Raw genomic sequence first — 25486 nt, forward strand, 5'->3', positions numbered from 1 at the left:
TAATCTTGATGTGAATTTGATTAAAAGATTAGCCTCAAGAAATGAGGTAGTAATAGCTGGCGTCAGCTGCAGTTTAATTATTCCATTCAAAGGAATAAAAAATAATATTAAAAAAATATTGTTTGCAATAATTATTCTTTATGTATAAATATTCATGTTACTTAATTAGTTATATATGATGTTCTCTGAACATGTGCTTTATTAAGAGAAAATATTATTTTTGGATACTTTTCACAGATATTAATTCATTGAATAATTAATATACATTATTATATTATATTAATAGATTATTGCATTCTACATCTCATTATTATTATTATAGTTACAATATTGTTTTAATCATATTTTAATTTGTATAAGTATTGTTTGTAAATAACAGTTTAATAATTAAGGTTAAAATTTTGATACATGTATAAAGTTTATTAAAATGCTCAGATATTGCGTTGAGAGACAAAAGAGAATGTAAGAAATAATCGATAAAGACATTGCATTTTATTAAATAAATTGCAACAACAAGATTTTTATCGACATTTAATGTTTGGTCTGTACGTATATGTGATGGGATTGTATTTACAAGTGCAGCGATGGGTGGCACATGTCATATACTGCACGCCGGCGAGTGCATCCGGTCTTCGGTGCCCATACATTATGGAATCAGTACTTTTTCAGACAGAATCTTTTTTTTAAAGAGAAAAAAAGATAGCTCACAACTTAAATCCGTTTTATAGTGTTGGTAGAGGAAGAAGGAAAATGATGCGAATCTCAAATGAAGGAAAAAAGGAAGGAAATTGAGTCTCTCGATGTTGAATATATTTAATGTCACTCGCTTATTCGCTCGCTTGTTTGCGCGAGTTCGAAGTCGAGATGAATGCGTTGCGCACATGAATACGCATCACGAGAACACGAGAAATACATAAATAAGAAAACGCTCACATTGCGAGACCTAGTTCCATCTAACTGGAAAGTCGTACAAAATTAGCGAACGAAAAAATGGGATTTACGACATTCTGAATCGCAGTTATTATTATTACATTTTAAAAAATGTATGGATATCAAACGTACGTTTCAGTCTAGTACTCGGGTCTTTTTTCATGATTGCGATTTCATGATCAAATGCAAAGAATATTGATACGTTTTACAAACTATAAGTGTTGCTAATGCAAAAATAAAAGAAATTGATGTATAGAAATAGAAGTAAGAGAGAAGCCGGATTGTGCTAGTAGACGTTTTTCAAAGCTTCAAAAGAGATGTATTAAAAGTCGGAATCGACTTACGAAAATCGGAACGAAATTCTTTCATCAGACAAAAAAATATATTCCAGTGATAAAATTTAATCTAATTAAGTTATTTTATATGCAGTAGCTTAGGCATTTTATATCTCACTAATCTTGGTAGAAAGATGATTAAAAAGAAGTAATAGTAGATGAATAAATAATTTTATTGGATAAGAATCTTATAAATAAGCAATAGAAACTTTAGAAAAGAGAATGAGAAAGCTGAACCAATAGATCGAAATTGGCAAGAGCGACCTAAGCTGCGACTGATTTGTTAGAGAAGCGTTACTTTTTCGGAAGCAAGCCTCGTGGGACAAAGAAAAATGTGAGGGTGGCGATGGACCAAGGTGGCAATGCGGGTCGCGCACATAAACATTCAGAAATAATTATAATCTATGAATAAATATCACGTTAAATATATGTATATATATATTATCTACAAAATATCGTCTTTTCTTGGCGACCGCGCGAACATAACACACGAACACTGTGGGAGGAAATTGTACGTATTAGCATATATGTATATAATGATACAACGAGCCGAATGCACGTCAGCGTGCCAAATTATGACGCATCTTGAATAATTTTCTGGCACTTACATTAGATCGAATCGCGCACGTGACTCGTTTCGTTTATAACTGCATTTCTTCACTGTCGGAACGTACATCGAAGTGGTCGCAATGAATTATATCGTAGATATGCAATCAGAAATTATCCCTGTAATCGCAATCGTCTGAACAGTAATTTTTCTTGGAACATTCTTCGATCGCAGCTTCGAGGAACTCGAAGAATCCTTGTATGCTATAGAATACTATAGAAAAAGAATTTATCGTGGCAGCAATTAAATGTCTTCTTTTTGGCTCAAAAACGAGAAGGATTCGATTTTATCAAGTTATGGGACACAATGGAAGACTGCGTGTCTTCGTGACGCGATTCCGTTCTCTGCGTTCTTTAATTTCACGATATTTCTCCAACACACTTAACTTGACAGTAAACGCGTTGTTTCTCAGACTTATATTCGATAGAGTCAAGTGGTCGCAGGAAACTTACATGCATGTATTTGTACATACATATCAATAGAAAATAAGATAAATATAATTAAATTACATATGAATAAACGTACACACGCGTAAACATGTGTGTCATATGCATGCATACACGAAGGATACCAGAACTGTGTCGTTTCTTTGTGTCGTTGCGACCAATTTCAGCCAGCTGATGTGTCACGCTTAAAGCTTTCGAACTCGTTTGATCGTTCGTAGGATCGCGCGGTTCATAAGCGAAAATATCTTGTAACGCTTTTGCAATGCTTACGATACAATCTTTCTTTTTCCGTGCTAGCTTACAGGTAAGGGAATAAATTTATAATCTAAATTATAATATACCTCAGTACACAGAGAGAACGTACGTTCGCAATGATAGTAATAAAAAATCGTTCCGGCAAACCGTTTACGTGATATTGTCACCGTAGTATACACATAGATTGTAAACTAAAGGATCTTCATTATTGGTTTACTTATTTTTAATCCTCTCTGCGATCATGTAATTATATTATTTATTTTATATTTATTTCCATCAGATATATCGTCGGCATATATGTCATCGATGGCACGATGCGTTAATAAAATTTGGTCAGACTTACTTGTCTCCTAACATCACGATATGCTGCCCAGTATTTGTACGACATATAATTGTAATTCTCGAGAATAACTTTGAAATTAACTGACATCGATGTTTACTCGCCCAGAATTTGTTAGTCTCGATCGTATCGTAAAGTGCCCGAGATCAGTACTTCGTGATCCATTGTTCAGCTAATGTATTGTCTATTTAAGTTGTCACGTATAACGAGATTATTTAATCATTTAATTGGGTTGTTCATTGTGATGATCTGATCTCATGATTATCTGACGACATCTCGAAATCACATCAATTCTTTTACCAAATAATTGTAAATTCAATCAGGTCACCTCGATAATATTCTTAAATTTGAACATGAAACATCAGAAGCTCAGAATCTTAGGTTTAACGATATATTCTCAGTAACTTGTCAATAGTGATGTCTTTGAGCATCATACAGTCTGCGTCTGATTTCCATCTGATACAGCGTCCCATCAAGCATCACGTTCCTGAAACATCGGGCTCTGCACAGTGCACAACGCCGCAGTTCGAGTAATCGTTGTAAATCCACGAAAGCTGGAGGAGGTACAAGGTAGATATTATATCGATAGGTCTATCCTTAAAAATCAGGCGTACGCTTTTTCAAGAATAATACTAGCGACGCCGTTGTAGAATACGTCTCTCAATCGCATGTTCGAGCTCAACGAATCTTCGACGAGTGCTCAGCGACTAGCTAAGCCAAGTAAGTCCTCGGATTAGTCTTGGAGAGACCCGCCGAGCCGTCACCCTTGGCGGAGCACGAGGACCATGCCTCCTCGGCCAGGCTGCCGTATCTTTGCACGCTCGGAAAGGGTGGCCCAGTGCTCTGCGGTGAGTAATAGCCGCCCTGCAGCTGATGATAATAATTGCCGCTGGCTTGTGGCTGTTGATACTGCTGGTACTGATCGCCACTCGAGGTCAGGACGTTGCTGTAGCCCGAGTACGAGCCATACTGCGACGACGAGTACGAGGACGAGGAGTAGCCGCGTTCACTTAGGCTGCGGTAAGGCCCCGTGTGATGGGGCCTACCCTCCTGTCAGACGGGGGTGCTCACCGCGGCCGTGCTTATATATTCAATGTCGCCGATGCTCTTCACTCGACGGTGACGCTTGCCACTTCCGCCGAGACCGCCGCTCGTCATCGGCCGTGGCGGAAGCTGCGGTGGTGGCGGCGAGTTGCTGCACACGCTGCTGCTCATGTATTGGCACTGGCTGGCGAGGCTGCCGGTGTCTGAGGACGACGACGGTGATGCCTTCTCGCTTCTAGGCCGAAGACCGAATGCTCTGCTCAGGGATCCCTACGAAAAGATGTACATTTATTGAACGAGGGTCGTGATTCGTGGTAGGTTGGGCGGTGGATCTCGACTTCTCAGCGAGATCCGATGCAAACAAACAAACGAGCAACCGACAGGTGCCGATAGAGACTCGGATATCGGACACGAAAACTCAAATTACGTTCCAAAGACTTCTACGAGGCGTCTGAGAGATTGGGGATGTCCTTTTAGACATTTCTTAAACGTTTCTTGATACTTGGAAGATTTTGCTGTGTGCGGTAAGAGGAGAGACTACGGGGTGCCAGAAAGTTTAAATAGCGATTTTAATAAATTGGACCGTTCTGTTTACAGATTTTGATATTTAAACATTACTGTTTAATTTTCCGTTTAATATAAAGTAACTTTTTCATCGTACGTTCGCAATGTCCAAGCAAAATATCGCTATCTAAATTTTTGGCTGTGACATTACTGTGTTTTCAGTGAGGACGAAAAAAATAGCGGATGTAAAGCGACGAATTAGGATTTGTTGATTGGCAAAGTGATTCTGCATGATTACAAGCACGACGTAAACAGGGATGCACGTGCTATGATAAGAAGAAAGGCTCACGTTCCCCATTGTATTTCTCCCCGCAGCAAACAACAATTGACGCGAGTCCATTCTGATTACCAATCACCCATTTTTGAATATTCTGATTACCAGTGATCCATCAAGCGTCATAAAAATCACACAACGATCCAAATGATGTGTAAGGAAAATTAATGGGGATATTACAAGGGGTACTACGAAGGATAAGTCAGTACGTACTTGACTGTAATGTTAATGGCGCATACCTGTGAGCTCCTCCAGGACAACTAAAGCAAAAGGATGAAAGAAGGTCGATTAAGAATCCACACGTTGAATTTCCACATTGAAATCGTCAGTTTATATTTACACAATCGATTATTACGAGCAATAATCGCGGGGCACCACGGTGCCCCCCGTCGCGCGCGCGCGCGTAGCCATACGTAATGGCCCGCTATAAATACGTACGTCTGCTACGTGATTCGAGCTGCATAATGCATAATTTAATCGCTACTCGCTATAAAGGTGTATCTTGAGACACGGGACACTCTGATTACATACATGAGGAGGACACGTGTTTGGCTAAAGTATATGTTCGTTATATACAGTGTTTACAGTGTGGCATAGCGCGTACGTCGGTGTATTTAGCACTGAGAGCAGGGTATAATCGTAGGATTAGGAATGCACGAGCTCGTTGCGGCTGCGATCAGGGAATAATTGAATATGAATATCTAAATATTTTATTAACTCTCTTCGCTGATGTTGCACTTTATGTATGTCTTATATGTCGCAAAATGTGAAAGAATATAATTTCTAATGACGTTAAGCAAGATGTGTCTTAATTATAAAAGAAGTATTGATTGGGTCAAAAGTTTTGTATATCAAAAATATGTATTCTATAGAGCATAATGAAACACATTTTTAAATAATAAATGAAATATACAAATACATCTGTTATGTTTCCCGTTATATGAAGAAACAGACTTGTGTTTGAGATATATCTATTCTTATCCGAGACTGATAAATCTGTTCTTCTCCTCCGCGCGACTATACAGCCTTTTCTCAGTGCAGCAGATTGTCTGGCAATCTGATTGGACTATAAAGACGGAAACAAGGTGTACAAGTAGATGATTAGGTACAAGGAGGAGGTGTTTCCGCGATCTGTTCCATTCACTATAATTATGGATAATACGGCTGCAAGGCTTAGGCTCGTACTCCATCAGTCTTTTTTTTTATTCTTCTACTTTACGAACGAACTTTGGCGTTGATGATCGGGTGCGAATTGATTTTGGATCGGCACTTGTATGATCCAGATATCTCGCGCATAACAACGAAAATTTCTCAATTATCCCGGAGTCCCGTGTGCAATCAAACGTCTTGTTCGATCGCTCTCTCGCTCGGATTTTCCGGAGGTCTGTGCGATCGAGGTCGAGATCCACAGGAACCGCCCGGATCCCAGCAAAGCATCGACTAGAGCTGACCAATTAAGTCGCGTTAATCAGAAATTTTCGTTTCTCTCTTTCGATCCTCGCCCTTCACTTCCTTCGCTTTGCTGAGATCATAAAGTTTTCGTTTTTGGAGCGAGAAAGCGTTTACACGCCAGAAAACGCTTTGTCGTTCCACGATGCCGATACATTCGCCGTACCGATGGCTTTCTATTTTACTTCCCTAAAAAAGAATGTGGCCGCGAGCTCACGATCGATCAAGTTCTCAATGCGAGTATCACGATTAGATATAAACGCGAATGTTTTTTATAACGCGAAATTATATTTAAGTTCGATCGTATTGCACATGATAATAACATATCTTCCATAAAAAATTATGATAATAATTGTTAAACGATAATTGTAGAGGTAAAAACACCGACCGATTGCTCACTCGCGCGCCCTCACAAAAAGTCGTTTCCGCAAAGTCTCCTGCAAGTTCGAAAATAAAACTGAGATTAAAGTTAAGAGCGGGAGAAACTTAATTATGTTGGATGGTTACGTCGGGATAAATTTTGATTGATTGCAGACTGCTCGTCGAAGACTTTGGGAAAACGTGCTGCAATTAACTGTAGCGATGCAGCGAGTCGATATGTTCCGTAGCGGGGGTTCTATGGCGTTATAGAACAATGTATAAAAAATTTCAGAGGAAATAAAAACAATGGATATATATATATGTATGTATAAATACCGAACCTTTTTCAAGTAAAGAAGACTGCAGGTCTGCGACGATCCACAGGATGCAGGGACAATGATTAACGTTAGGTCGAGCTCATAGCTCACAGCGTGAAATTGTATTATTGACTCTCGTCGTGTGAAAGCTTGGGGAGAACTGGAATCCTCTTTCACATTTGAATTAAATAACGCGAGCAAGAAAATTATTAATTTCTTTGAAACAAATCCATTAAATATTGTTATTCTCCATTAAGCTTTATAATATATTTCACTGTTGCGTTATGCGTTGAATATGATATTGGAATTTCATATGACTTGATTGATTATGATTAATAAAGAACTATGCTTATCTCTCATTGGATATATTATTTAGCTGCATAAATAAATCAATAATATTATTAAAATTTACCAAATGCAAATGTTTTTCGTTAAGGGTAGATATATTATTTTGTTACATTTTTGAAATAAGTTTGATAGCTTCAGAGTCAATTTCAAATTTGTCGTCAATTTGTTTAGAGTCAATTTGTCGTTCACAGTTTGGAATGAATTTGTTTTGAATTTATTTCTCGCTCGACGAGGGTCAATTATGGATATCGTGGGAAAATACTTCGCTGCAGGAGGTTATGCGAGCGTCCTTAACTAAGCGATGCCATGCAGTCGTGCCAATGATTGACAAAAATAAAAATAATTGTACAGATGAGATATGTGAAAGTGAGGTATGAGATAATAAATGGCTGTAAAACGAAGTTGTATTTAAAGTGGGATACTTATAATAAATCAGTCTTGATGAATCTTCTTTTTTGCATTTTTCAATACGTCTATCTATGCTATAATCGATTACAACCTGGTTGTTAAAGCAATTATTAAAACTATTTGATGAAAAATGAGATGGAGGATGAATGTTGTTAAAAAAATTCATATCTCCATAAGTATTAGATAATTGTATCGCAATGTAAAATGAATGGTTTCTTTATGTGAACAAGGATTCGCACTGTTCTCATCTCTGTTGCGGACTGAACGGAAGAAAAATAAAACGAGTCCATCATGTATATAATCTTAATTAGAGGAAAGGATTAAGAATCTCACACAAATATTCATTTCTCTAAATATCAAATCCTCTACGATGCATCATGATCATGATGAAAACAAGCATAGGCTTAAAGAAGCAACTCGCCACGACAGATTACGTCTTCAGAAGACGCATCTCTCGCACGATTCTCATCTCTTTGCAGTCCAATACTAAAGTTATACTACAAAACTCGATATTACTCGACAATTAATTTTTCATCATACGAAATTTAACACGTCACATAATACAAACATTCTATACGTATTTATGTATGAAAGGAGAGAAACACGAGATTACCCAAATATGCTCGACTCGTCGCGAGTTTGAGCTGGAGCTGGAAACGCTCCTTATAATTAAGGACGATTATCTCAACATCGTTTATCCTGATTAGCGCGGATAAACGACGTCGCCGGACTGAAAAGAGCTAAGATGAGTGCGCGGGCGAAGTGGAGGGCGGCATAGAGTTCCTGGCGCGGTGGTGCGCGGGCCAGGCTCTCGTTGTATCTAGACGGTACGTTACCCTGAGGCTGGATCTGCGCCTGTCGACGGTGCCGGTGTGATTCGCCGTCATGTGTAGGGCCGACAGCGAGCTCTGATGATGCTGTAGATGCAACGCCCTGCTCCCACGACCCAGACTACCACCCGCGCTCGCGGTGCTCATCGGACGACCACCCCCGCCGGTGCTGTTCCTCGGTATCACCTCCAGCTGACTTCTACGCACACACGCACACCGTCCTTTTCATGCACGCCTTCTTGCGTACTCGCACGCACCGCCTGATATGCACATACCTCGACCACGGACATACACACACACGTTCGGCGCGTACTACAGCGAACCGCTTTCTGAGCATGTGTCTTCCTTTTTTTTTATGAATTTCTGAACTTTATATTTGTTAATAAATTGGTGTTTTCAGATATCTCGAAAATTAAGACGTTTGCTGTGTAAGTTCACATGTAATTTTTGATCTGATTTGTTTCTTTATCTGATTGCGATTCTGATATTCGCAGCTGATTTAGGCTCGGTAAATGTAGTGGCTCGCTGCAGGTGGCCCGACCCCGATAAAAGACGAGATCTATATATATATATATATATATATATATATATATATATATATCTCATATAATGAAAATATCTAGTTACAACATAAATATACATACACAAGCATTTTGTGCACCACCGATATAGAATGTTTACCGGGCTGCCAACACGTCAAGGATCGTCCCTCCGGTCCGAGGGTCGACCAAAGCGCATTTCCAGCCACGCTAACCAGTCAACGAGAGTAAACATCGAACAATCAAAGATATATGTAGATATCAAAGTAGATATCAAAGGCAAATAAGAAAAAGATAAAAGGAATCATAATGCAACTGTGGTGTGATTCCTGGCCAGAGAAACGTCCGGGGAGCCTCGACCGTAAAAAGGGAGAGGAACAAAACGAGTTGCGCGCGTTATTACAGCAAGGGACGATAACGTAATTGAATTTAACTAATGTGATAATACAATTTATCCAACAGCGTGCCGAGAGTGCGAGGAACCTTTTGCTGGGGTTTCGACAGAAGTCACTAACGTCTCGCGGAGATCCGGAAGGGGTTGGCGACTGCAGGGGGTGTCTGACCAAGGATTACACCACGATCACTAAGATTAACATGTGCTGTACATAGCGCAGTGCAGTGCAGGCGGCAGCTGTGGGCTACGGCTCAGCTATTCAGAGAGAACATTACCGGTGGATCCGCGATCGAGTGGACTGCAGACCCAGCGAATCGCACGCGCTGTGGCTGTGCCGAGTACTTCCCCATTAGCGAAGTACTCGGGCTACTACGTTTTCCACTGGGTGGCTAATCGCGTATGTTTGTATATGTACATTATATGTCAAGGCTGTAACTGTACTGTATTTACGTGTGTGTATGTGCCCGATATATCCAGGTATGGCATGTGTATTTTAAGACTACGAGTTATCATTTGCGACGCGCCCGACCGCGACAAGCTCGATGGCCGATTGCGGCCGCTCGAGTCGCTCGGAGTCGCCGAGCGGGCGCAGTTTTGCTCGTACCTATATAGCTAGCTACGCCGCAAGGGAGTCCACGTTTCAGCTTAATTTTAATCGCTCGACGTATTACATATTTCACCCGCAGTGAAGCTAAAGCGAGGCCGTGTCAGTAGCCACTCAAGTACCGCTTAATAATCTAGTAGATATCATCGAGGACTTTTCTTGCAATTTTTAAAGATTCTATACAGCCTGGCCTCGACCTGCGTTTTCTTGCAAAGCGACTAATAATCGTTTGCGCATATTGGAAAAGTAGCATAAAATCCAGATGAAAATTGTACTCCCTTCAGATCCTCCGTTTTCGAGCCGGTTTTCGGAATATTTACAGCCTCCTCTCGACGATTCCTTAGCAACGCGGTTTTGAATTACGTTTTTGTCGATTACGAATTAGCGATTACTTCCTGCGGAAGTTCACGGAGACACGCCTCTTACGCGGTAACTAATTTTACTCGTAGAAATTCTGGAAAAGTAGCTGTCTATCGATTACCAGCGACTATACAGTAACAATTTTCTCACTCGCTCTCTTTCTCTCTCTCCGGGCTAACGATCCGGGCTATTTTACGATATGAAACGCGAGTATCGACCGCACGCGACGAAGAAACGATGTACATGAGAATAAGGCCGACAAGGTTCGCCTTATGGTTCCCGCGAACTTTCCGGCAAGGCGTCCTTCGTTCTTCCGGTTCCTCCTGAAGCGATTCTTGGATCGAGAGATCAAGAGAAAGCGCTGTTCCGACTATACGTCCACGCACGCGATGCTTTCCCGTAAACAAATAATTGACGATGCTCGAGTTGAAAGTGCTTCCGTTGCTTCGATCGCCGTAAGGACCGAAGACGTGGAGTCGCGAGTCGAGCACAACTTGTGACGTCATTCGAGGATCTTAAGCGGCCGTCACGCGTGACCTGGACCTGGACGCGGAGTCCAGCGTGACGCGTCGTTCGTTGCTTTTACAACTTGCAGCTGCTGCTTCCGTTTCCGAGAGTATCGTTGAACATACGACAGCATCGGGGGATGAGACGGCGAAACGATTGTAAATACGATTTCATCCCTCCGTTCTTGCCTGGTTCCTGCCTCGAGCGGAGCCTTCAGAGAGCGCCTTTACACGACGTTTTTACGATAAACGTAAAGAAAAGCTTGGTTCTGTTTTATTGCATTTTACTTAACTATCCCGAGATATTTCTCGATATCTCATAATCGAGATATTTCGCGATTGATCGAGAGATAAAGCATCTATCATACACTTGTCAGTTTCGACTAACGCGTGTTAAACTGAAGGGCAGTGAATAACGCTCCTACCGAGAAACGCTCTCAGCGATATTGCTGAGCATGCAGAGCTGGCCAAACAAGTCCCTTCATTTCGTAAACGGACGATATTTTCAAGTGGTATCGTCATCGTGAGTCTCAAGAGATACGTTAATTTTGCGCGTGACTCAACACAAGATGTTTATATATAAGGCGTACGTATATTTGTCTTTTCTTGCATACAAAGCGCGGTGAAAGTAGGTCAAAGACGATATGCAACTTCGAGTGACTTCGAGAGAGTCTTGAAATTGCATTGGGTTCCCGTGGCGCTCCGAGGAGGCTCCTTCGAGGCGAGGAACGTTCAAACGCGGGTTCGCGGATGGCGATCAGCGTTCCGAAGACGTCGGGGTCTCGTTGATGACGAGAGCAACGACGTCAGTAACCGATTAATGAGCGTTGTCCAGTGTCGCCTCTGGATGACAGTAGACTGAGTACCTTGCTGGCAGAACGAGCGCTTCTAATTCGGCGGTGAGGTGTCGTCTGATCATATGCTTGGCCGGTGGTATGCCCAAAGCGGTGGCCATGGTGTCGCCGGTGAACGAAGGCTCCAACACGACTAGGGCACCGTGTACACCTGAGTCTGCGGAAAACAGTTTATTCTTGTTAAAAATTGATCGCGATATCTCGTGCAGGTAATGCCGCACTTAAAGGTGAAAGGTCGGCTCTTTAGCACTTTAGCACGTTTCTATTTTCTATTGAAAAACTATATGTCGTATATTCAAAAATACGATTGTCGTGCGATGGATTCTACTCGGAGGAATCGTGCATTGAAAGAGATTTCGTGGGTTTCCAATCGTGGGAGAACTCGCGATATTTTAGATTTGAGATTGCTCTTGGAACTCGTTCACCGAAATCACGTCGTACCTTTCAGATTCTCGGCGTATTCCGTGAGATCGATATTTTTTGCCCACCGAATGAACCTTTGATTCGTCCAGACCAAAGGATCCGTGTCAATCTGATCGCATTGGTGTCTCCTGACGGCGAGCGCCTGTCACAGAAGCACGACGTCGTCTCTTTAGTGGTATTATTCGCTCGCAATTACACCGCTTAATTAATCCCGATCGGGAATCGAAAACTGGCAAAGCGAGCAGCGCTCACGTGTGCTTCTGACATAACAAGATTTCGTCGTTATTTTAGTCGGTAACACGAATTCACTCACCTGTCGGTCGTAATTCAACATCCGTAGCAAATGGATACCGTGGACGATGCTAGCCTGATGAAACTTCCTCGTGACACCGAGCAGTTTCTCAAGCTCTTTCTTGCTAAGATGATCCAGCATGCGCGCGTCCACCATATTTGTGGCGAAGCTCTCCGAGTATTGTGCCAGACCGAGATCCGGCAACCACTCAGAGCTTACCCAGGTGTGACCGAGCTGGGCGATGCAGGGGTACCGTATGTGACCTGGATGCCGATGTTCCTCGATGGCTAGGCGCAGCTTCTTCCGGTGAAGCGGATGTGTCACGCCTAAGCCGGCCTCTAATTCGGCGTCGCTCAACTCGAGTAGAACCTGCGAGCAGCGAGTTACAATTAACTGATCAGGTTAATTGAGCAGACTGTTGCTGAAGAGAAAAGATTTTAAAGATAAAGTGTTAATATCAACGACTTAACGTCATTCCAGATGCTTCTTCAATGGTCATTGTTTTCAAAAGAACATTTATTTTCTGAAAGAAACGTGAATTTTACATAAATTAATTTAAATAAAAGAATTCAAAGACCAATCTTGGTTACTGGATGCAAAGTGTTCAAGTTTTCGGTGATTACGCTTTCTGTAATCACGTTAACAGGTTGGACGGGTTCAAAGGACACGTTAGTAAAGCTGAAGGTGACGAATCCTTTACCTTGCCCGATTTAACGTTTTCAGCGCATCGCAGACCGTACTGCGGCATCCCTAGAGCCACCTCCAGCCAAGCTAAAACGGTAGGTGCCCGCCATCGTTCCATGGGCACGGAGGCCGCTTCTCTGAGTAAACGGAGCTTCTCAGCATAACCCTCCTCGGTGAGCGGTGACCACGATCGATATGGATCAAAGCCTTCGGATCCCTCGTTGCCGCCGCCTCCGCTGCTGGAACTGTTTGCCGTCTTCCGATGTCGCGAACGCGCAAACACTCTACCGAAAGGAAGAACATGATCCGCTCTTGTGTATCGATATAACATATTCCATCTATAATATAATATCTACAATAATCGAGAATATATATTTTGTGGTAATATCTGCCGTAAAAAATAAATCTTTCTCATTGAAAATTTTAGAATGCATAAATAAATATAATTATATTTTTTAAATAATTTTATTTATAATTACAATTATGTAATTATATAATAATACAGATGATAAACTTATATGTTTATGTAAATTCAGAATGATTTCAAATATAATTAAAAAGAAAAGAGTACGAAGGAAACTAGATTTTCTTGGGATAGAGATAAATCTGATACCTTCCGTGTCTCGTCGTATTGCCAGCTCGGCAGGTGGTATAATGGAAGCTTACGAGATTCCTATACGGTACTCTGTTCTACAGCTAAAGAGCCGGACGGTATCATCCATCATTTAGAGTAAAATCACATCGCAAATGGCATAGGGATAAAAGCTTCACCGCCACGCGCACGCACGCACGCACACACACACACACACACACACAACTGGCTGGCTACGTTATCCAAATGGATGTGATTGAAAAATCGATGTGTTTCTCGCGTCTCGGAAAAGTCGTCTTGTTACACGAAGCTATTTTATAGAACGGCGTCCTTTGTAACACGATTTTTCCACGGCGCACGAATCTACAGCCTGTCTCTCCACTCGGCGACGTCGTCCCGAAGTTGCGACTTTCCTTTTATCGTGTTACGAACTCATTTCGCTCGTTTGTACATTGTTAGCGAGTAAGACTCGCGTGGTAATCGCATACCATGCTGTGAAGTAATACGGAGAGTCAAAGCACAAAAATGCCGGCGGTGTACCAGCTGTTACATGCGAGCGGCCTGAAGCACGAGACTGAAAAATCAATGAACTAGCCGCGCCGCTTGTAAAACCATTCACCATTCGTCGCGCGAATGAATCGCGCTGCACAGCAGCTGTATACATGTACGACTCTGTATATTACCATCCATAGCGTGGCTCGTCAACGGATCTTTCGGTGCTGTTTAATCCGCCGAGCCGGTTATTTTGCTCCGTCTGCGTTACGCGTAAATAACTCGTGGTGAACGGGACTTTCACATTTACATTTGTATAAAATACACCTCGTTCGTTGCCCGATCGCGATAATTGCGATTAAATGTTTGCGCAACCAGCTAAATAGAAATCGATGTTTCGCACAATTAAATGCACAATCATTATCCTTATGAACAATGAAGAGAAACTCTGAACAACTGTATGAAGGATAATCATAATAACGAGAAGTAACGTATCGCAAATGCAGCACATAGCTATATAATCGTGATATAATTATATAAAAAATAAAATATTTTTGGACACAGCCTACCGGTTTTAAGACAAGCAATTCGCAACGTTGCGCAGTGAAATGCCTGACGTTCCCTTAACGGGACGACCTCCTTACCTTGAAATGGATCCCCATGTGCCGCCACGAGTGGCGGACGATCGCGAATGCGCGGCAGGTGCGACGACAGGTGGTGGCTGCTTGTTCCTCCTCGGCTCGGATTCCAGCGGGCTGGATAGCTGCTCGACCGATCGTGATAGAGAGGAGTTGTCCATGGACCTGGAGAACGCGTTCAGGGGCGACAGCGTGGGGCTGCAATCTTTCGGCGTGGTCGCGGCTGAAAGCAGACGAGATTGAGCGTCGCATTCCTCGGAACGCACGCCTGGATGAACGAAGACAGGGAGAATGATAGAAATAGATCGCAGAGAGATGTGGCGAGATATGCGGAGGATCGCAGTAAAAGGTCTGCTTGAGATGAAACTGCGATAAACGATGAATTATTTCATGACTGCGCAAATATCGCTGATGAGTGAAGATACTTTATCGCATCAAAAAAAGGAATGCATAAAACAGGAAAAAACATGATCGACATTAAATTAATCAGTAATTGATCAAAGTTAAAAGAGGCGAGATCGATAAGCTGTTAATGACGTTCGTGCGTGTCGCTTTCGAATATTGATATGAAGAGTTGCCTTTTATAGCTTAGACGCGGGAATCTCGGATCTTCGAGCATCGGCAAACTGGACAGCACCCTGTTTGACGACACAGCGGGAAGAGGTATAATCGATGCAAGTCACATAAAGAACACACAGCGCGTCGTGCAGCGATCCTGCTCGTGTGCAAAAGGTCCTTATCGTAGACGCAGCTCGTTCTTGTCATCCGTCAGGTTTACGGTATGTGCATGCGCATGCATTCGGGCCATGTAGCAGGCAGGAGCTCGTTCGTATCGGGGACACATCCTTGGGGACACCAGTTAGGCTTTTACGCGCCGAGAGGAGCGATGATTTATTCGGCAAGTGCCCTCGATCCCTTACGGATTCGCGGTAAGGCGTACGCTTACACACACATAAAAAGAGAAAGAGAGAGAGAGAAATGAATACAGGGTGACCAGAACACGATAACAATCGTGCCGTTCGATTTTTTGGATTCTCGCCCGATTCCAGAGAGTTTTGGAGATCCGAAAACTTGAAAGGGCGTCGATGGAGATTGCCGATTATAAAAATATTTTAACGTGTAATTATCCGTGATGGCCGTTGTACGGCGATTACGAACTTAATTAATCCCCGTGCGTTCCGGCGATAACGATCGATCGATCGGTCGCCGATCGAACCGGCCACCCTGTGATCGCAGACGCGAGAGAATGGCATCAGAGGAGGAAAGGAGAGAACACACACAGAGAGAAGCAGCAAAGGGAACACATGATGATAAGACGCGAGGGATCGGGACAGGGACGGCGCCGAGTGACAAGGGAGGTGACGACGATCAGTGATTTATGCTCTTGGACACTTACATTGGTATATGTGGGGTGGTGCTACGGAGGATACCACGGAGATGCTGTCCATGTCGAGACCGCTGCCCTCGACCGTAATTGTCGGCGTGCCTGCGCGGAAATATATAAAGGACATCAATTCCAAGTGAAGGGAGGAAAGTGCGAGAGGGGAGGGTCGAGCGGGGACCCGACACGCGGACCTCGCCCTCGTTGTGTCGTGGTGGGCTGGCTGTCAAGAACGAGCTTCCCTTGAGGTCGCCGTCGGCGAGCTTGTGTTCTTTATGTTGCAGCATCGCCCTTACGTTCCTCACGTGACGGAGATAATGCGGGACCGCGTCGCCACCGAAAGTGGGACAGAAGAAGGCGGGCACATCGCGATGTTGGAAAGTGCAAAGTAGCTTGACGCTTGACTTTTTGCGCGGCGGATAACGGATCGCGGCCATTAGCGAAAATCTCTGTCGGCTAACAGGAAAGTTTTAATTGATAACTTCGCGCGCGGTATAATGTTTAATCGACTAATTAATTTTTAATTCCTCGCTGGATTAGCAGCTGTCCCGAAGAACTGGAGGAGACTCGAAGAGATTTTATTGAGCCTACGCTAAGTGTCTAATTTAATTGATGATAGAAATTTATCCAATTGAGGTATACAATTTTAGATCAATTAATAATAATTACACCAATCAACATCAATGATAATAATGTAACTTGACACAAGAGTTTGAGCAATTTTGGAAATGGAGAGTACTTTCACGCGTTCAAAGTTCATCCCCTGTCAAAATCATGCCTGAAGCTTCTATTCTGTCTAGTGACCGCGCGGTGTTTGCCGGAAACTCAATCGATCAAACCGTTTCGATGTAACGGCACGGTGATTGGCTGAATAATACATGAAGGAAGCGTGCCCGATTAAACCGCCGCCACCACCTACATTCGATTAACATTCGCAAGCAACGGATGCCGCCTGACTATTTTTTCAAACCGGTACTTAGCCGGATGTGCACCCACTGCAATTCCTTCAAACTAGACGATTAATCTTAGAGCTCGTTGCGTTTAAACGCCAGAGTCGTTATCTCCTAAGCGGGTGTCACTTCGATTGTGATTAATAGTAATGCTAGATGGACCAGTGTGCTCCTCAAAAATGTGCTTGCGTTATCGCATGGGCGGCGTTTCCTGCGCGAAATTCATATTAAATTATCTATTATATTTTCTGATATAAAAACGCTACAAGTATTAGCATTTTTGTTAAAATCAACATTGTCTACATTTACGCTTCTTTCCAACTTTGCTTTTTGCACTTTCTTCTCTACTTTTGCCCAGTGTCACATCCTATCTAATGTCTACGTCTACGTGGACGTAACGTGACGCAGGGAGGACAGCGCTATCAAAGCGACGCTTACCGTCCGTCGTCGAGTCTGAGAGATTTCCGCCGACACTCGTTGCACCCCCACTCTCGCGATCGCTGGAGCCGCGGACGCCGCTGTCAGCACTGCAGCTGCCGCGATCGCCGGCCTGGCCCCCGGAGGATCCTCCCGCCCCTGCGACCCCGCCGACGTTACCCACGGACACGCCGAGCTCGGTCGTGCCCAAAGGTGGTTGAGAGTTTACATGAGGGATGATGCCGCAACCACTGCCGCCTCCGACGCCACCGCCGCCACCACCCCCGCTGCTGCTGCCGGCACCGGGAGTCGCGGCGCCGTTCACGCTACCACGAGGAAACGACACTAGGGACTCCTGATCACTCAGGCAGATTCCGCCCCCGCCGCCGCGCTCCACCAGCTGACGTTGCAGCTGCAAATAATGAAGAAGGAATCATTACAATGATTCAGATGATGAGAGACTCAAAAAAGAGTAGAATATTTATTTTGTCAAATGCTGGTAGTCCGTTTTGAAACATTCGTCTAAATTTAAGTGATTTCTAATTATTATAATTTTTAAATTTAAGTATTATTTTTTAAATCGTGGTTTTTACGTTTACTGATATTTCTGAAAGAGGAAATTTTCCTCTGAAAACTGTTGAACCGAGCCAGCGGTTTCGGATTCATTAAATCGGCTTGAGAATTATGCATGTGTTTCATGAACCTGGGGGGCTCACCTCTTTTATGGTCGCGTGTGCGTGCGAGAGGGCGGCCTCTTTGTCGGCTAAACTAGCCGCGAGGCTCAAACTTCGATCGGCCTCATCCCTCGCCGCCCTTAGTAGGCTCCAGCGTTCTCTCTCTCTTTCACGTTCACGTTCCTCCGATGGCATGCCGGCTCCTTGCTGCTGAAGACGTCCCAGGGTCACCTCGTTCTCCCGCATCCGCTGCAATCAACGGTCAAAGGGACCCATGTCCGGGCAGTAACTCCACCCCCAGAACCTTCACCATTTTCACCGCAGCATGCGCGAAACGATGTAAAAATACACGGCGAGCAGAGCGAACAAGTGGCAAACCACGGATCCTGATCGATATGGATCGTGCGGATTAACGCGAAACGAGGAGAAGTTACATGGTGTAAAAATGTTTATTTTCATTTCGGATAATATAATCGTTGCGGCAGTACGATGCAGGATATTGCAAAACGTTTCCGCGCGCGTTTGCGCAATACGGTACGAGTTAATAATTAGAAGCCTGTCAGATCGCACGGAAGCTCAAGATAATGATCGATATTTGACGAAATCGTTTCAACGAGCCTCACTGGCTCGCGGGCATTGATTTCGCCGGAACAGCAGGCAAACTAATAACAGCGCCTGATGCAAATAGCCATTGGGAAATCAAACCAAAATTCGAGAACAAATATCCGGCTGATATTTATGAAAATGTCAACTGTTGCTAGCGAAATTGTTTCGTGCAGCATGTTATCTCGAGCATGTCCCCGGAGTGGAAAACGGACTGGGAGGACACTCGAGACGCGCGCTCCGGATCTTTGATATGCGTGACACGGCCTCGTGATTGACGTTCCCCATCGATAATTCCGTCTCGTGCTGCAGGCATAATTAATACCCGGCGAACGTAACATAACGTACAATTAAGTGCAGTAATTGACACTATCGGATAAACGATGCAAAAGTACTTTTCAATGATGCATTTAATATTTACGAGAAATTAGAATTACGTCGATTTTTACCGTGTACGTGTCGCGTATGGAAATTGATGGTGTCCCTTACGCTGAACTCGAGTGTCCTCGATTTCCATCACGCGAGTCAGATTTAGGATTCCGATATTATTAGTAAATTGATTTTCGCCACCGGACCTTTACATTAATTAATTATAATCGTAATCGCGTTTGACGAACGAGCTGCGCCTCGGATGTTTCGCCCGATTAAGTCCGATAATTCGATCTTTCGACCGCGAAGGAAGCGATTATATTTTAGCGCGCGAACAGTCACGAGGTTTACACACATCTACGTACACACATACATGTATTAGCCACTATGTCGATGATATCGGCAAAGTTAATCCACTTATCTCTCCCTCGAGCGCAAGTAACTCTGTCGTACGTATAACAGGTGTTGCAGCAAGGTGTATCGGCTAAACTTTGCGGGAACACGGTTATTACTGGCGGTGCGGATCACCCGAGCGTCGGCTGTTAGCACGTCGTAGTTTCATCCTCAAAAACTGTTGCGTGCTATTCCGGCCAGAGGCGCAAAGTTCCTCGTTATCCGATATAATTGCACCGCTCAAAGCGTGATGGACGCGCGAAATTCGCGCGGAAACCGCTGTCTAGTCTTCCGGGGGAATTCGATAGAAGAAATTTTGCTCGTTCATCGTGCTACACTTTTTTTTATCGTTATAATAAATTTGTTATATCAGACACGATGCAACGCGCGCGTCGCTAATTGATTACTTTAGAAAATTGCAGCGAGCACTTTATAATAAGCTTCATGTAGATGAAGAGGAATTTGAGGAAGCCTTTTTTATCAGGACTCTTGTCCTGAAGCTCCTCTAGTATAATTTTAGCGAGACCGTTGCTTTCATAAACGTTCGTAAAGTACTTAAGTATATTAAATTCCTTGGAAACAGGCTACTGCACGTAAATTTACGGATAAACGTCCGCAATTTTCCGTCGTGACGCGATGCAACGGAAAAACCTAAGCAGTTTGGAAGCCTGAGCAACCAGCAGGTAATTCCGTCAGCGTTTTATAAGCGCATCGTCGAGGTATGATAAACAGGAAAGACTGGAAAACACGTCGAACAAAGCCGGACGGGCTGAAAGCGATTGCACGTAGGCTTGCGCGTATCAACGGCAGCCAGAAACACCCTTTGAACTCGATGGCGGGACACACTGTAGGATTTAACGTGAATCGAAAAGCGTTGCTAAATTTATTAAAACGCAAAGATAAGTATAACATTACGAATTCTTTCTTGTACACCGACGTGTGTATCGAAATAATTAGCAAAATATAAAATATAAAAACCGCCATGAGCCACGGTCGAGCGAGGACATCACGTGTTATCTTAAGGAATTAAGTACCAGGCACCAATCCTTTTCTCCTTCGTCAGGCAAGAGAAAATTGAGAACAACGTGGGATAGAAAGTCGTAAGACCCGCGTACCAGGCGCAGTAATATGGCGGCACTCGCGAGAGATGAAGTGGATTATGCAGAAGGAGAAAAAGAAGGCTGGCGGATGCACGACAAGGAGGGAAGGGGATAACGGCGGCGGAAAATTGACGGTGCGCTTTATACAGAGAAAACCGCCGTAAAACCGGAGGCGACGTGTGTATTCTTCCAGGACGGTGACGCGAAGGAGACTGTCAGTGATGTACCACGTGTACCGCCGCTTGGTCTGATATTCTTTCATCAAAAACCGTTCTCCGAGTAAAGAAGGCGTTTCGCAGGCAGGTAACAAAATTTCAGCCTTTGAGAGATCACACACCTGCGCTCGTGTGCAAGTGAATAATCGTCTTTAGTTTTGATAGAAATACCATGCGGCGGGTGTATATGGCATTCCTTGGAAGTTTTATGGTCAGTTGCATGTGATGTGAGGAATAATTAACACGAGAAATATCGCGAAAAACTGTTTTTTTCATAATTTTCAGATCGTTGAGATTTGACACATTTACGAGAAACTTTGATAAATGTTCCATAAAATAACGCGACAACAGAATTAAATTCTTCTTGTGTTCTGTATTTTCTTGGTAATGGATTGTGTGTTGTTTCGCTTGACGCAATATTGTCAAGTTTTCATTTCAGCGAGCTGTAAAATTCGATATTTTTTGTATCGGCAAAACAGCACTACACAAAAACGGGATCTTGTTAATTAATAGCAGATTTCACGTTAGTAGGTGATGTACATCATATGTAATAACACTTTTATTAAAATGCCAATATCGTTATCGTTAACATTGCGATAGCGGTTTTGATCTCCCCGCAGTCCCGCATCACTCGTGCACAACAGAGCAATAGTATTAATTATTCTTAGCGCTTTCCACCCGCGAAATGTATCCATTTCATTTCACCAGCGACATGAGAGAAAAGCGTTTTTGCGAGCTATCATAAATTTGCAATCGCGTATCGTGTGTACCTTCACGTTATAAAACCGCTTGTTTCTTTAAACAACTCGTTCTATCGTGCTATATGCATAGCGATGCTTAATATTAAAAAGAAAATATACACGTTATTAAAAAAAAGCGAACCTCTATATTTCTCGCTTTCACAAGAGAATTCGCGTTCTTGCAAGATGTGCAATATGAAACATTCAGTATTCATTGCAATTTAATTACTTTCTCTCGTTAAATTAAATCACAATGGATGTTTTCCTTAATTGCGTATTTTGATTTTCGTCTCGCGAGTAATTTCATTAGAGACGGAGCGCAATTTGCCCTGTATTCGCGTAATCCTGCGCGTCTGTGTGCCCCGTTTTACGTAGGCCTTCCGAGACACTGGAATAACGCCGTCGGGCCCTTCGAGAATCGAGGCTGAGCCATGTCTTTGTACTTCGGGGGTTGATAGCAATCGGTAGCGACAAAGACTCGCTACATCCACCCTCTTTGTCTCGGCACATCGTTACACATTGGCTTAAGACCGAGTGGCCCCGTTACACCGGAGGGACAATCTTGATACGAGATGCGCTCTCAAAGTTGGCTCTTGAGCCTCCTCCGACAATGATGGCTTTACCCGCGATTTTGCTTGTCACGTCTTGCCCCGGAAAAACTCGATTAATAATGGCTAAAGTAATTCGAGACACGATATACCTGTATATCTTCACGGTATCACGACGAGTATCCCCATAAATTTTCATATCAATTTTATCGCGCTTTTTTTGAAAGCTAAATTGGAAAATCGCGCGTCCAACGCATCCTCTGTGCACCAGAGAGATCAACGAGACCAACGCAACCACTCGCACACAGCTCGCGGATGCCGTTGTTCATTTAATGGAATTGAAGCGGCTCGAAAGCGGCTTGGCCATAACGCTCTCTGCAAAATGAGAAATTCCGGCAAGTTTAATGAAAGTATTTAACAGGCAGAATTGCTGTCGTGTACCGCGTGCGCAGGCATTGTGTCGCTTGCGTCCGTCACGTGTTCCGAGAAAATTAAAATGTGCTTGGAGCGTCTTCAGAACGCCGCTAAGTGACTTTTTACCAGGTCATGCGTTAAATCTTTCTAATCATATCTCCAGTGATTTTAACACTTTGCAGCTATAGATCAGCGATAAAATTGATCTTGATATGTCTGACAATGCGCGGATTATTATTGAGCGACGCTTTCCACGCATGAGAAGTAATGAAGTTTTAAGAACGAGTCAATTATTGATTAACCCCGGCCGGAGTGGTTCCGATCACGCGTAGAAAAAGTTTTTAACTATCCTCGCACAATGGCAGCACCAGGAGTCGCTGTCACGGTGACTCTCAACCCCCGGGCTTTTTTCACTCGCCCCCCGATATTTCTGCGTCGCTTCATAAAGACGCATTAGTGGCGAAATTAAAATCCGCCGCGCGACGCGGTTCCCTTGGTCGGTCGGTCTCGTTTCGCGTTGTTCTCAATTTTCATTAGCTGGCACCGCTTTAGTGAGGAACGAGAAGAGAAAATTTAGTTATACTTTGATAATCAAGCCGTTCGTCGTGTCATATCGCGTCGCGTTTTATCGAACGACATGCAACTACGATAACGAAACCGAGCGGTGAGATTGAGTTCCTTCACCTAGCCTGTTTCATGAAGATTACATATTTAAAGAGTACATTTCGATGGAACAATGTTATCAAAGTTGATTTTTTATCTTCGCGACTCCATTTCGCCAGAATTTAAGAATCCAGAATTAGAGACCGCTAACGGTATCACTAATGATTGCTTTTACATGGCAAAACGTTTGGAGAATGTGCAGCGAAATGATTTCGAAAGATAGATATTTATAAATCCCAACGACACGCTCGGCGTCGTCGACCTTTATGTCGGCGGCAATTAATACGTCAGCCTGAAAAAAGTAGTGAGTGCTCACTCCTTCCCTAATGCTATTTCAAGCGTTCCTGGGATTATAAAACCCATGAAAAACCCATGAAAGTGGACCATTCTAAAGTGGGCGTTTGAATATCTCAGCGAATAATGTTATTCGAGCAATTTAGCTGAATTATTTCTCACTTAGTTTTTGATCTTCCACGTACTTTATTTAATCCACCGTCTTATAATGGACTCGCCATTAACGAACACACTTCAGATTCTGTACTTTTTTACGTGCAGATGTTTTTACACTTTTTATCGGTAATAAAAAATGAGCTAAAGGAAAATTACAGTGTCTAGGCGATGTTGGAAGTTCAACGTTCATAAATATCGAAGAGCGGAGCACTCATTTTTCCCGATTTCAGCCATCGTCTTTCTGGATTCATCGTCGTGGCCGCCATCGAAAATCGATCTTTCGATGTAAGACATGCAAATTGCAAGCGAACACTCGAAGTACTTTCCATCCTTTCCGTTTGTGGAACGTAGAAAAAGACCACGGTTAAGATATTCGAACCGTGAGTTTTTTCAGATAACTAACGTGTCTCATGACAAACGCAGATGCAAGATGCAGGTGAAACATGCGCCAGAGAAAACAAAATCTTCTTTAAATCCTGCATCCTTACGAGCTCTGAATTATTTTCGTAAACGCCGCTAATTATTATTGACGATCTACTCGTCGGAAAATTTATTCTAAAGCGTTCTTCTGTTGGGGCTTGAAAGATTTATGGATCTCTCCCCAATATCTTCACTTTTCTTCCTAACAATTTTCCCATCAGAACCTTTATCGTCTAATAAGTCTAACGTCATAACTATCCCACAGGGAAGGGACACTTTTCTTTATTCGAGAATAAATGTCCCTCCCTCTGCGCGAACTGAAATATCTCTTTCGAGAAGGTGTCATTAAAATCGGCATTTTAATTCTCTGTTAGAACGAAATGGCCGTTTAATCACGCTCGCTGTAAAACGCCACTTGATCGTTCGTGCTCCTCGCGCCCGTCATTCCTTCGTAGCTCTTTTCAAAGTCATACGCAACGACATTCGTCATTGAGAAAAGCATCCGAGAACATGCGAGAGAGATATTACGAAAGTTATAGTGTCCGTGCGACTCACCTGCTCGTAATTCCGTATAAAATCGCGGAGTTCACGCTCTTTGTCCTCTAGGGTACCATAGAGCGCCTTCATCTGGTTGAGCAGGTCAAACTTCTCCGCTTTGAGTCGCTTCCGGTCGGCCTTCAGAGTCTGCAATGCCTCTTTCGCGTGCTGCAGCTCCATTTCCAGGGCAACGAAGCGCGCCTCTTCCTCCATCGCCGCGTCCTCGGCACCGACCTCACCCCGTGCTGCTCCGCTCAGCAGCAACCTTCTCAGCCTCGCGACCTCGGCCACCAGCCGCTCGTTCTCCAGTCGCAGTCTTCTAGTGCTGGCCAGTTCCGCGTGTCCACCGCCGTGAATGTTGGACAACCTAGACGCCACTACTGGATCGCCAATTCCTGAATGTTCAAAAGAAAGATGAAGAATCGATCAAAAATAAATTTAATTCTGTGAAAATTTGTAATTATAACGATAAGAAATTTAACATAATTTTTGCTAGTATTATATATCCACGTAAATCTGCAAACACGTTCTACACATATTTCTTCTGGAAAAGCCTAAATCTATCTTTATCGTTATAGTTCAAGCGCTCAAGCGATTCTGCACCATCACCAAGAGTGAAAAATCACCCGCGTGGAAGGAAAAGAGTCTTGCTGAGTTGTCACAAAGCCGCAGTTTGTATCCGGGTACCCGTAACGGACTACGTATCCAGGAATGATATAGCGCTTTA

At 43.3% G+C, this 25486-nt stretch overlaps 1 protein-coding gene across 9 annotated transcripts in view; it reads right to left on the reverse strand.

The window, feature by feature from the left end:
• Window positions 1-470: 470 nt before the first annotated feature.
• Window positions 471-25486, reverse strand: part of LOC105288140 (kazrin) — a 123768-nt gene continuing 98752 nt past the window's right edge. Inside the window, exons 5-18 of one of the 9 annotated variants that reach the window (XM_026973782.1) lie at window positions 24778-25154; window positions 18350-18556; window positions 17655-18045; window positions 16282-16371; window positions 14892-15108; window positions 13180-13447; window positions 12501-12848; window positions 12206-12329; window positions 11777-11921; window positions 8514-8706; window positions 6946-6972; window positions 5035-5055; window positions 3985-4227; window positions 471-3882 (exon numbers count right to left, since the gene is read on the reverse strand). In XM_026973782.1, the coding sequence (XP_026829583.1) occupies window positions 3625-3882; window positions 3985-4227; window positions 5035-5055; window positions 6946-6972; window positions 8514-8706; window positions 11777-11921; window positions 12206-12329; window positions 12501-12848; window positions 13180-13447; window positions 14892-15108; window positions 16282-16371; window positions 17655-18045; window positions 18350-18556; window positions 24778-25154 (2909 nt within the window). In that variant the 3' untranslated portion in view covers window positions 471-3624. Of the gene's footprint in view, window positions 4228-4459; window positions 5056-6945; window positions 6973-8513; window positions 8707-11776; window positions 11922-12205; window positions 12330-12500; window positions 12849-13179; window positions 13448-14891; window positions 15109-16281; window positions 16372-17654; window positions 18046-18349; window positions 18557-24777; window positions 25155-25486 lie in introns of those variants that run through there. The other 8 variants (XM_011354174.2, XM_026973763.1, XM_026973771.1 and 5 more) reach the window with 8 other exon arrangements.

This window comes from Ooceraea biroi, chromosome 1, assembly GCF_003672135.1.
Source record: "Ooceraea biroi isolate clonal line C1 chromosome 1, Obir_v5.4, whole genome shotgun sequence".
In the NCBI taxonomy this organism is placed as follows: domain Eukaryota; kingdom Metazoa; phylum Arthropoda; class Insecta; order Hymenoptera; family Formicidae; genus Ooceraea; species Ooceraea biroi.